We start from the raw sequence: 13,511 nt of genomic DNA on the forward strand, positions 1-13,511 counted from the left end.
ACATTCCAGTTATGAAGTAGCAACGAAAATAATTTTATGGTTGGGTCACAATATGAGGAACTGTATTTAAAGGGCCAGAAGGTTGAGAACCACTGGTCTAGGCAGTAGGAAGAAAGGGATAAGAATTTATAAACTTCAAATATGACTTTGACAGCGTACCACTGCTACAATGTCAGACTCTACAACTGCCTGGGCCATGTCTCCTTTCCCCACAGTCTTCACTCTTGGAGCTCTTATCAGAGTGTAAGCCCATTTCCTCATGAAATAGATGAGTCACTGAGACCTAAATGGGTGCCATGACTTGACCAAGGTCACGCATCTGGTTAGAGACTCCGCAGCTAGAGTGTGGCTCCTTATCTTCTCCCTGCCATAAATTCAAACACTGCTCGGAGGAAGTGACAAATCTTACCACAGAGGCCTCAAGGTCAAATGTTGTGGTCCTTCCTCCCATTAGTCAACAGAAGAGCCTCAGAAGCTCCAGCAATTCAGTGTCAACGTCCCATCCCCCAGCGGACCTCCAGGAGGAACTCTTGGAGAACAAAATCCCACAGTCTGACCATGACATGGCACCATAACACAGTGGCCTTTACTGAATAATAACTGCAATTAACCAGAATGCTTTTGACAAAAGGCATTTCTATTCTCACTTTGATTCTTCCAAGGAACAGGGTTTTGATAATATAATGTCTGAACGAAGAACCCCATTGTCTGACAAGAGGACAGGTGAGTTAAATTTGGGACTTCCCTGAAAAATATGAACTACATGGGCCACACTTAGGGATGATCATATGCCGCATTTTAAGTCATAAAAGCCGCCAAAATCTTTCTCTGTTTCCATTTGCTGCTTAGCTGAATGCAGTTTTCCCTTAGGCAGAATGAAAAAGTATTTAAGGTGTTAACTTATTATTTGGGAAAAATTTCCAAGTGACTGTTATCTTCTTTGCAGGAATATGTTCCCTCCAAATCTGGTGGAAGCCTGCTTTAAACAGGTAAACACTCTACAGCTACTAACGACCTTAGCAATTCCTCTATGGCACACCAACACAGCGGGGCCCTCTTTTATATTTTATTTTTGTCCATATCTCTGCAATAAGAAACAACGTCTCAACCAGATGGGAAAGTACCAGAGTTTCCTGATGAGTTTAGGAAGCAGGGGTGGGTCTTACCTTACACCGGATGCTTATTATTGCCAAATGCTGCATGTCTTACCCACAAAGAGCTTATTGAATCTCTGTTATTTTTTTAAAAATATATTTTATTGATTTTTTACAGAGAGGAAGGGAGAGGGATAGAGAGTTAGAAACATCAATGAGAGTGAAACATAGACCAGCTGCCTCCTGCACACCCCCTACTGGGGATGTGCCCGCAACCAAGGTACATGCCCTTTTTTTTAATAATATTTTATTGATTTTTTACAGAGAGGAAGGGAGAGAGATAGAGAGTTAGAAACATCGATGAGAGAGAAACATCGATCAGCTGCCTCCTGCACATCTCCTACTGGGGATGTGCCCGCAACCCAGGTACATGCCCTTGACCGGAATCGAACCTGGGACCTTTCAGTCCGCAGGCCGACGCTCTATCCACTGAGCCAAACCGGTTTCGGCAAGGTACATGCCCTTGACCAGAATTGAACCTGGGACCTTTCAGTCCACAGGCCGACGCTCTATCCACTGAGCCAAACTGGTTTGGCTGAATCTCTGTTATTTATAAGAAGGCTAATCAGGACACTCCCTCTCTCTTCCCACCCTCACCTCCCACACACACAAGCCCACCAAGCAGGCAAACTCCAACATGAAATGCATTTACAAGCTGTTTTAAAGGTTAGGGAGATTATTCAAGTTTCTGGATTTGATTTTTTAAAAATCAGTGGGCCATTTTTTAAAAAGTCTGCTAGAGGCTTATGGATTCTAAAGGAGCAACCATATCAGAAGGAAATGGAATCTTTATGAACTGGACGCCACATAAGTATGACGGATGTCATTGTCTTCATTTCATTGATGAGGCAGCTCATCTAGGATAACTCGGGGGTTATATGTATAACAGGCACAAGCTCTCACAAGTAGTAAGTGACAGACCCAGATTCACATCCATTGTATTAACTCCAAATTCTGTCATCTTTCTGCTCCCACAACCTGCTTCCTAGGAAGGGATACCCCACCTGGAGGCTATAGTGAGCTCCAGTTCCCGTTAGCCTCGGATATCCAAGCAACCCTTGGCCCTCTGTGTTTTGAATACAAATATATTTTACTGTTAGGGGAGAAACTCCGTAAAGTTCATTCTAACCTCACTTGAATAAAAAAAGCTTTGTTGCCCAGATATTAAAAGGGAAATAATTAGACTTTCTGGGCTCAATAATAGTTCCCAAACAGTTTTCCAGATGGCGTCAGTTTGCCCTCGTTATAAGACCCTAACCCCTCTGCTTAGGATCGGTAAAGCAAACAAAACAAACTCCCAACTTCATGAAGGACCAAGTTTTAGACTTATAAGCCACCCTTTGTTTTTCTCCCCCTTTTTAAAAATTCTATTGACTATTTTTAATAGGTAATGCATGCACACACTGCAAAATTCTAAAGAACCCTTTCTTTAAAAAAAAAAGAAGAAGAAGAAGAGAAGACCATGAGGCCAAAATCTAATTCCTTTTATTCAAAAACAACTGTAACCATAAATAAAAAACCCTTTTCAATCTGACCAGCCAAACCCAGTACTCTGGATCTGGCTCTTCTAGTTAGTCAGCTGGCACTGGACGACATCAAAAATGCTGGTTTCTGGCAGCACTGGGGAAAGTGCTGATGACTCGTAGAGATTTCTTGCACTTGGTTTTGGATTCCCTTTACAGGATTTTGAAGGGGAAGCAAGTATATTTTCCCAGAAATCGCCTGTGGCTGCAATTTCTTCATCAACATGAAGGCCAGGAATTCTGCTCACATTAAAATCATAGAAGGATAGGGGCTTTATTTGGCAATGCATTTTATTTAGTAATATACTTTATATCTCCTGTCTGGAACGTTTATGTAGAATTTATGGGGAAAGACCACCTTCTGAATAAAAGCAGAAATATCACTACGGACTTGAGAAGTGGGTTCAACTATTAATCAAGCACCTGTTCTTAAGAATTGATATTCTCAGGGATGCTTTAAAGACTGTTGTTTGGAGATTTAAGAATTTTAATACGCACTGAAATCTCCAACTGAGTCTAGTCAGTGAAGGGCTCTGTTATTGAGCACCATTAGCCACCATTAATTTAGTACTTTAAAATTTACGAGGTGTTCTCATATATTCTATGTAATTTGATCATCATAACAACCCTGTGAGCTAGAACCAGCACAGTTATCCCTGTTCCACAGCTGAGGAACATGAGCAAAAAGACGTTAGGTGATTTGTCCATAATCCCATAGCATGAACCCATTGAGGGTAAAGGGATATTGTGAATATTTGGGTTTATAGTTTTTTTTAAGCTGTTATACTCATTTTATTAGGGCTTCAGAATAAAGCAAAAGCACATCTGTATATTTAGTTAAACATCTTCAACCAGATATGTCTTTCCTATGATGGTTTGTTATGTGTATGAGTGTGTATATGTGTGTGTGTGTGTGCTGAGGAAATAGTAGGGGTTTGTCAGAGATTAGATAGATAGATCATAGATACTTTCTTTTAAAAAATATTTTTATTGATTTCAGAGAGGAGGGAAGAGGGAGAGAGAAATAGAAACATTAATGATGAGAGAAAAATCATTGATCGGCTGCCTCCTGCATGCCCCACACTGGGGATCAAGCTCACAACCCTGGCATGTGCCCTAACCAGGGATTGAGCCGTGACCTCCTGGTTCATAGGCCCACAGTCAACCACTGAGCCACACCAGCCAGGCACTAGATACTGTCTATAACACTATTATTTGACTGCAGAGTAATGTGTATAATATAAAATTTGGACAATAGGAAAGTATAAAGCAGAAAAAATATCACCTTTAATCCCTGTTGTGCCTTTTCCTTTCAAGTTTAAAACCAACTATGAGAAGAGAAGCATTAAAGTGCCCGTTCCGTCTAACGAAACGCTCCTGGGCGCCGTGATCAACAACGTGTCGGAGGCCATGGAGACGCTTTCCAAGATCACGGAGGAGATGATCCCAGTCCCCGGCTCCGTGAACGGGGTCAATGCGCTGGGCCTGGTCGTCTTCTCCATGTGCTTTGGCTTCGTGATTGGAAACATGAAGGAGCAGGGCCAAGCCCTGAGGGACTTCTTCGACTCTCTCAACGAGGCCATCATGAGGCTGGTGGCAGTGATCATGTGGTGCGTATTTCCACTTGCTGAATATGCCATGCTCAAGATGCGTGTGGCGGTCAGCATGGGTTCTGTTCTGAAGACGACGCCATCAGGCAGGGTGGCCATTGCAATGATCTCATCCTGATAAGCACAAGAAAAGCAATAACTCCCCCCCCCCCCACTCCCCCTGGAAAGGAAGATAGAAATATCAATGATAAGAGAGAATCATTGATCAGCTGCCTCCTGCACACCTCCCTCCCACTGGGTATCAAGCCCACAACCTGGGCGTGGGCCCTGACCAGGAGTCAAACCATGATCTCCTGGTCTACACTCAACCACTAAGCCACACCAGCCGGGCAAATCAGTGATTTTCTGGGCGTGCAGTGGTCTTGAACCCATCTGTAAGCCTCTCTTAATAACTTCGCTTCCCTGTTTTTGAAAGGCGTCAACTCCTTTATCCCGTGCTGATGGGATCCCCTCTCTCATTCCCCAATTTTAAATCTCCTTAGTTATTCATGTAAGGCATATTTATCGAGTGTCTACTATATACCAAGCATATCCTGCCAGGCACTATGGATATAGCCATGAAGAAAACATATAAGAATATCCTGGATCTTACATTCTTTTAAGGGAGACAGAAGATAAACAAACAAATCAACCATATGCTTCGGTCACAGGTGCTGTGAATAAAAAATAAAGCGGCAGCTTTTGTTTTATGTGATGTGATGTCATTAAAAAGTGACTGGGGAGGAGGCATCAAACTTGCCTTGAAAAGGCCTCTGAGGAGGTGACCTTTTTTGCTAAGACCTGAGGGACCAGGCGAAGACAACCATGCCAGGTACCAGGGGAAGAGCATTCCCAGTAGCAGGAGAAACAGACGTAGAGGCCCCTGGGCCCCCAGAAAAACTCTGATCCCCGCTCTGTTTGAGCCCTAAGACAGAAACCCAGTGCCTGCTGGTGCCCGAGGCGCCCCTGGGCAGCAGTATAGAGGGCCCAGCCACAACTTATCACAAACGCCCTTCAAATGAAGTGGGGAGCAAGGGACAAAGGAAAAGACTAAATCCAAAGAGGAACATTGACCTTGAAAAGTAAATTCTCTCCAGTGGGGAGAAAGCCCTTTGATTGCTTTAACCTTTATTTTTAATCCAGACGCCTGCTTGGCACCTGAGGCAGGAAGCCATCCATTTCTAAGACAAATACTCACCAACAGGATTAGAAATATTCTTTGTCTTTATTGCCACCAAAGCCCAGAGACGTTCATTTTTCAGGGGTTTCCACAAGATGGAAATGAAACCTCGGGCACAAAGACCGGTCAGAATGTGGTCTCCACAGGAGCCCCCAGATGAAATCCTGGGGGCCCGCCTCTGAAATCCTGGCAGGGCATTTGTCTTCCTATTATTAAAATGCCTGCACCTTTCACCTCTTTTATGAAAGAAGCCCATTCAGGGCTGCTGAATGAACCCCACATGGTGCGTTTCTCGCTGTGCATTTTGCCTGCACATTCAACGTCGAGTTATTCAACATTTCTGCAATCAGGTTATCTTGTAGTTCCCTGGCCTGTGTTTTCAAAGGACTTCTAAAGGCAGCATTGTATTTTTCTATCTGAAATCCGTTGCCCCCAGTTCCCAGCAGCCCCCTCTCCTTCAGAGCACTGGCCTCTCAGGTGCGGGTCATGTGAGTTTGGTTGTCCTTGACTGCCCACGTCGGAGGAGGTCGAGTGCCGGGCAGCGGGTCCTTTAAGCAGCCGGGCTGTTTGAACGTGTACAAGCCATTCTTTGTCTCCGTCGTTCATTCTTGCTGAGTCTACGGGGGAAGGATCGCAAGTGGCAGTAGCCGCCTGTGGTTAATCATTACTGAATGAGAACACCTGTAACCTGGTTGCGGCGGATACATGCATGTTATTCATTTCAATAGCTCTGAATGTAGTTTATGGTTGCCTTCTACACGTGGCAAGTGGTACTGGTTTTCCATTGGCACTGTAACAAAATCTCCCCTTAGGAGAACTTTGAGTAAAAGAGTTGAAGACGAATATGAAGTATTATTGTGAGTCGTGTGTAAGGCGGGAAGAACTAAGAACGGCGCCCCGGAATGCGAGAGCTGCCTGCCAGTCCAAGACACGGACGGGCACCGCGCGCCTCTTGCTGTCGCTTGGGGCTTGGGCTCTGCGGGGGGAAATGTGTCCTAAAGTCTGGGTTTGGGTGGGTTCTGGCGGTTCAGGGCACCTAGCGGGGAGCAGGAGGCAGCGGAGTGGGTGGCATCTGAGGACCCAAAAAGGGACCCAGGTGTAGAGAGAATTATCTAGGCGAAAAGAGGTGGGTAACCAAACCTCTGTCCTTGTCCTTTCTTACCAATGAACCTAGAGAAATTCTGGGTGAGAGGAAGGCCTAATTCTGCAGTGTTTATATTTAAATTTATATTTAAAAAAGAAAAGAGAGAAGCTCACAGTTTCTCCGAGCGCCAACAGCGGTCCTGGTGGGAAGGTTTGGCTAGAACTCCGTGCCACTTTCTCTCCTCCCCGGGTCCCTTCTGCAGCAGGGCCTGTCGGCAATCAGACTCCCGACTGTCCCGTGTCCTCCGCACAGGTACGCCCCCCTGGGCATCCTCTTCCTGATTGCAGGCAAAATAGTCGAGATGGAGGACATGGGCGTGATCGGGGGCCAGCTGGCCATGTACACCATGACGGTCATCATCGGCCTGCTCATCCACGCCGTCATCGTCCTGCCCCTCCTCTACTTCTTGGTGACTCGGAAAAACCCTTGGGTTTTCATCGGAGGGCTGCTGCAGGCGCTCATCACGGCGCTGGGAACCTCCTCCAGGTGTGTGTGTGGCTTACTCCCGTCGGAACATGGACCTCAGACTTGACTGTGAGCCAGAATCCTGGGGTTCAGGTGGAGGACCTGAATCCTGGGGACCCTGGTGGGGAGGGCGGGTTTAAACCTCCAGGCGTAGGAATTGGCTTTTTCACTCCGGATGCTAATCTGACTCCCTTTGGGATTCAAGGGATGGCTGGCTGTATACCTTGTGGGGGCACAAAATGGAATCGGCTCTCCTTCCTGGTCCACTATCACCTCCCTCTTCCCGTTGAGCTGGCCTGAGGGAGAGATGGCAGTCACCTGGCACAGGCTGTGGTGATGGGAAATGATGACAAGTGAGGCCTCAAGAGGATCCAGAGGCGGGAGAGTTGCCAGGGGACCCAATAAGAGGACCCCCACTGTTCCTGACCAGGCTCCCCTAATTCTATGGGCGCTGACTCGCTTCCTTGAACAGGAAGGAACTCTGTGTCCAAAACACCAAACACTCAGGCCCGGTCCGCACAATCAGGATGGTCAGCTGACATGCCCTGTGTTACTGTCCTCAGCTCGGCCACCCTGCCCATCACCTTCAAGTGCCTGGAAGAGAACAACGGCGTGGACAAACGCGTCACCAGATTCGTGCTCCCGGTGGGGGCCACCATTAACATGGATGGGACCGCCCTCTACGAGGCTCTGGCTGCCATTTTCATCGCTCAAGTTAACAACTTTGACCTGAACTTTGGACAGATTATTACGATCAGGTACAAGGAAAGTTCTACACATTTTCTTAAGAATCACTTTCAATGATGAGACAGTGATCAGGGATCAGGTGAAGAAACTGGTGGGAAGGGACTCACATGTAAATGGGAGGTCAAAGTTTGTGGAATAGGTTTATTTTTGATATTTAGTTATTTTTACTTACTGTTTTTTTTAATTACAGATGTGCATATTCATTAATAATGAAAGTCTAATAATATAGAAATGTGTAAGGTCAAACATGAAGCTTGCCTGCCACCATCACTCTCCATCGTGCTGTAGGTGGCGCTCTTCATGTTTGGTGTATGAAGAATTTTGCTTATGCGGAGACATACACACCCTTTTATTTGTGGTTAATGGAATCACACCACACATAGCACTTGCCACTTGATTGATTTACTTATTAGTATATCATCTATAAATATACCTAGCTCTTTCTCTTTGAAGAAATACACAGAAATATGTAATACATAGAAACAGAAAAATACATCTTTCTGCAGAATAGATCGTATGGATATTTCTCACTCCAGCTTTAAAAGGCATTAAAAAATGAAGTAACAGTGACTTCAGTAAGACAGAACTGCGTTTCTCTCTTTGGGCTCTGCTCCACAAGCCCTCGTGGCTGGGAGGTGTTCCATGTGTACCAGGCCCAGGCCTGTGGTTCCATCGTCCCTGGGGCGTCACCCTCACCCAGATGGTCCAAGGTGGCTCATCGTCACCTCCAAATGTTAGCCATAGGGAAGAAGAGGCGGTGCACAGTCGGCTTGATCACTTTCATGCATGTCTCATTGGCCAGAGCTGTGTCTAAAGGAGTCCAAGGGAGGCTGGGAAATGTAGTCTTCACTCTGAGCAGCCATACACCAGCTACAAATCCCAATACCATGGAAGGGGACCAATGTGGGGGATCCATGAACAGTCTCATTACTTTATCAATACTTTACACCTAGGTAAGACTTAACTACTTTTAAAACATGTTCACATTCTCACACCCGCCTATCAAGTAGGCATTTAACAAACCGAGCCCCAGACAAGGGTATGTGCCTTACAAACTGGGTCCATGCTGTCTCCATACAAAATATTTATAATTCTACAGAACTTAGTTCATAATCATTTTGCTTTTTCATTGATAAATCTGATTTTTTTTTTCTGACCTCATTAACCATGCAAGTTCAGTATGTTTACAGTCCTCCACTTGGACAGAGAAATTCTTAGAAACAATTTGTAATTGAGCCATGCAGTATTTTAGGCCTTACAAAATATTTTCAGGTACGTGAGAAATCTATAGCCGCCAGTTTCTTCATTTAGAAATGGCAATCATAATAGGACCGACTTCCTGAGGGTGGTTGAGGATCAAATGAGCTAAGCCATGTCTAGCGTATCAGATGGCACACAGTAAGCCATTCATAAAGGTTAGTGAACGTGATGGTTAGTTCAATGGGTTTTCTACAGGCTCACGTTTTTCTAAAGCATATCCTCATCTGTTCGCTTGGCAAGTCAGACATTGCGCTGGGTGTTTGCAGGGCACTGGGGGAGATTCGTACAAATGGTTTCTGTTTGGGAACTTCTTTTAACAGCATCACAGCCACGGCGGCCAGCATCGGGGCAGCTGGGATCCCTCAGGCAGGCCTGGTCACCATGGTCATCGTGCTGACCTCTGTGGGCCTGCCCACTGATGACATCACGCTCATCATCGCGGTGGACTGGTTCCTGTGAGTAAGCTCGGACTATGTCGGCTGTTGCCGTAGGGCGCCCCTCTGTCAGCTTAGGGCATAGGGCACCTGGCACGCCTGCCAGAGGGCTCCCCAGGGAGGGGCAGCCAGGCCAGCTATTAAATTGTCTTTATTGCTTGAGCCCGAGCCCCAGACGCCATGTGGGTTCAGTCCCTCACCAGCCTGTGGGCACATGTGGCTGCTACACTTCTCACTCCATAAAGCCACTCGGGGATTGAGAAACCCGCCGTCCGCAGAGCCAGCACAAGCCAGCAAGGCCCTTTCTGAATTGCACAACCTTCCCGCGGCGGACAGAGCGGCAGGCCTCCACGCTGGCCGGCCCGTCCTCCTGTGTTTCCCATTCCAATGGCGTGATGCGGCACAGAGGGTCCCCTCTGAGCCCAGCAGGGAGCGGGCAGCCCAGCAGGCACTGGGGAGAGAGCCAGCATCCTTACGTGGAATTGACTTTGGCTCTGGGGAAGGGTCCAGCAAGTACCCTCCAGGCCCCACCCCTCACCCTTCCAGCGGGCTCCTCCGCCTGTTTTCTCTCCTAAGTTCCCGTCCACTTGCAGCAATATCTCCCCAGGGCTCCCAAAGGGAATGCCTGCAAGGACACAGTCCATGCGGAGTCAACACAGGTTGACGTCACCAGGTCTAAGGACCCCAGAGCCCCACCGTGTGCCCACGGCAGGACGGGTGCAGGGGTGGGGGGAGATCAGTGCGAGCATGAGTTCCACGTCACTTGGATCTGTGTTCACATCCTGGCTCCGTGACACGGGGCAAGTTACCCAGCCACCCTGGCTTCTCCTCTCATCTACGTGGGTCATCTGTATCAACACGTAGCAGATTAGAAAAACAGAAAGTCTTAAAATGTGGACTTCATCTAAAGGTTACAATAATAAATCTGCTACATGTGAACATACATCACATTTTTATGAGAAAAATCATTTTCCAAACCAAAAATTTAGTGGAAAGAATGATATCATTTTACATTTCTGCAAATCACCTTCATGTCTGGCTTTAATGCAAGACGGCTGGGGTCTCCCGGCTGCTTCTGTATTCAGTCGGTTGCATCTTTTGTTGTAGTCTTTGCAAAACTCTGCTAGACATGCTTGAGGAGATGAGAGTAAAAAGGACAAATGACCTCCTAGCATTATTATGAAAATAGTTTTGGCCTCAGGGACACCCAGGGGGTCTCTGGACTATACTTTGAGAACCGCTGGGTGTAAAGGAAGGTGAGTTGTAGGAAAGAGAATCAAAGAGAAATTTTAAATAAAAGGAGAAAGGGAAGGATCATTCCCTACTGTTGGTACTCTAGTAACTGAAAATTAATCATCTAAAGGTCCGTATAACTTGTAATAACTGCTATTATAAAGGTGATGTATAGATTATGTAATGAGGCGATTGGGGGATACACCAAGCAGAATTTTAAGAGATGCTTCCAAACTTCCTGGGGGGTTCAAAACACGAGCTGGAGTCACCTGATGGAGCCTCATTGTTCCTTCTCCCCGCCTTCCCCAGGGACCGCCTCCGCACCACCACCAACGTGCTGGGAGACTCCCTGGGGGCCGGCATTGTGGAGCACTTATCTCGACATGAACTGAAGAACCCAGATGTGGAGATGGGTAACTCAGTGATCGAAGAAAACGAAATGAAGAAACCCTATCAGCTGATTGCCCAGGAGAGCGACACTGAGAAACCCATCGACAGTGAAACCAAGATGTAGACTAACAGAAAGAAATGCTCTCTTGAGCACCAGCGTTTGAAAACCATGACAAAATGTTTCCATCTCGTTACAGCTTATCCTCTCCAGGAAGCCCCTTACTCCCTTGTCCTCCCAACTCTGGTAGGATTTGCAAGTGTGCATCCAAACACGAGGGAGGGTTTGGCAGCGGCCGACATGTGTAGTGTTCATCCCGCATTCGAAGGTTTCAAGTCATTTCATGTTAGTCTTCTCTAAGAAGGTACCGAGATTTAAAAAAAAAAAAAAAGTCTTGATCAGATTTTGCAAGTTTATGTGACACACAATCCTGTAAATGTGATTTTTTTATAAGTTAGAGTCAAACAAATAGTAGGCTAAACATGTGCTTAAACCAACTTTCAAACTTTGAAAGTCCTTCAGAACACACTTCAACTTTAGGATCAAAACAGAACAACTTGATAAACTGCAGTTGGTTTTCAGTTGGACAGAAGGCTTTTCTCCCCTTTCTGTCCTGATTTGTGTGTTTGTTTTATTAGTAGCAGGACCATATGAGTCCACACCTAGCACAGCTGTGAGGAGGTGCATAAAGTGAAAGTTCCATGTGGCCATGGGCAAGTTACGTGTTATCTCTAGGCCTCAGTGTCCTCATCTGTAAAATGGGTGAGTTCCCTAAACGCCTTCGTGGTCATTTGTAACCCAAATATCCTGTCCTCTATTTCCCCTGGGAACATCCAGTAGCAAGCATCATCCCGTGGATGTTGATGGGGAATGAACGCTTCTGAGTAGGGGCAGGATGTGGTGTGGGTTGCCAGGTCCTGTATACAAAATGTCAGCTGTACACGTCACCAGGCCAGAGGAGGCGTGGAATTATTCACAATCTCTTCACTCAGTTCTTCCCGACGGGGAGTTTTCCCTTCTTCCTACCCTTCCCTGGACTGGTCTGGGAAGGATATTTCCCACCACTCCTCAACTGACGGTAGACTTTTAGAAACTAAAATGTAAGACTAGCAACTAGCAAGGGTGCTCATGGTCTTACTGTGGAACATGAAAGAGCCAGCTAGGGAAGAACGAAGCACAGCTGACATTCGAAAGAGAGGATTTTTAAATATCAAGGTTATATAGAGGTCATCTTTAAGGAAATATTTTTTAATGAAAGAGGTTCTTTTTTTTTTTTAACCAGAAACACTTTTTCTCTTCAGTTCAGAAACATTCCTCAAGGAAGTCTGCATATCAGAATATGAGATTCCTTGTTATATATTTTAAACAAGTCAAACGAATGAGCGCTCTCTCTAATAGAGGTCTGTGAGCTGGGTGGGTGGTCTCCCATTTGAAAAGGTTTTGGACTATAATCAAAAGTTCTTGGAATGAGGGAAACAAGATATGTCTTTGTGTTGGAATTCCACCTAACCATTCAAAACCTTCAGCTGGAGTGGGGTTTTGCTTGGTTTTATTTGTGTCCCTGAGAGAAATGGTAGGCGAGGAATCAGTATAAAGACATGGTCAATGTGGTTCCAAGAAAAAAACGGCCGGGGCATTGGTTCAGGCAAGGCAGCTCCCAGCTTAGAGATTAATTTTCCCCCCCCTGAGGAACATCCGGCCACACACATGCAGTGGGAGCTGTCGGACGGTGCCAGCCAGCGGAGCTTGAGTTTCTGACTGAACATGGTGGAGGGTGGACTTAATGATGCTAACAGACTGAGGATCTAGACATGCGTCCTCCGGTTTGCAATTAGAGAGATTTTTATATAGACTCCGAGCATTATGTATGCGTAAAAGTTAACATTAGGCTGTGGTGGAGTAACCCTTTAATGTCGAGGCTCTATTTGGGGAACACGCTTCAGAAGTTCCTGTACGCGGATGTCATCTTACACCGGTAGAGCAAAAATTAATCGTGTCAAGTGACTTGTTACGCAATGTGATCACTTTTATACACTAACCATTTCTTACGGAGCCTCTCGCCCGCCCATCACAGGCTCTGCGGGGTCACGCACCCAGGTGGGCGGGGAGCCTTACCTTGTAGATGTATTTTCAATAAAGAAAAACTAGTTTTACATGACACCTTTGCACGTTGTTGTTGTTATTCTCCCTGAAGGAAAACAAGCTTTCCTTTCAGGAAAGTCTCGCAGAGAGCTCTGAGCAATGTTTTATTTCTCTTACGAGGTAAAATCTATGCAGGACCAGGTCGGGGAGCCGGGCACAAGGAAATAAGTTAAAAAAAAAAAAAAAAAAAAACCCTCTCCCTGCCCACCTCTGAGACCTGGACTGGGAACAGGAGGGCGGGGAGGGAAGCAT

General features: G+C 46.1%; 1 protein-coding gene across 2 annotated transcripts in view; it reads left to right on the plus strand.

Annotated features, from left to right (window-relative positions):
- SLC1A3 (solute carrier family 1 member 3) overlaps positions 1–13,275 on the plus strand; it is a 72,740-nt gene extending 59,465 nt beyond the window's left edge. For both annotated transcript variants that reach the window (XM_036310103.1, XM_036310104.1), the window contains 6 exons: positions 947–989; positions 3,995–4,287; positions 6,843–7,076; positions 7,619–7,813; positions 9,383–9,517; positions 11,039–13,275. In XM_036310103.1, the coding sequence (XP_036165996.1) occupies positions 947–989; positions 3,995–4,287; positions 6,843–7,076; positions 7,619–7,813; positions 9,383–9,517; positions 11,039–11,243 (1,105 nt within the window). In that variant the 3' untranslated portion in view covers positions 11,244–13,275. The remainder of the gene's footprint in view (positions 1–946; positions 990–3,994; positions 4,288–6,842; positions 7,077–7,618; positions 7,814–9,382; positions 9,518–11,038) is intronic.
- Positions 13,276–13,511: the final 236 nt, after the last annotated feature.

The sequence above is a fragment of the Myotis myotis genome, unplaced genomic scaffold (assembly GCF_014108235.1).
Source record: "Myotis myotis isolate mMyoMyo1 unplaced genomic scaffold, mMyoMyo1.p scaffold_m19_p_5, whole genome shotgun sequence".
Classification (NCBI taxonomy): domain Eukaryota; kingdom Metazoa; phylum Chordata; class Mammalia; order Chiroptera; family Vespertilionidae; genus Myotis; species Myotis myotis.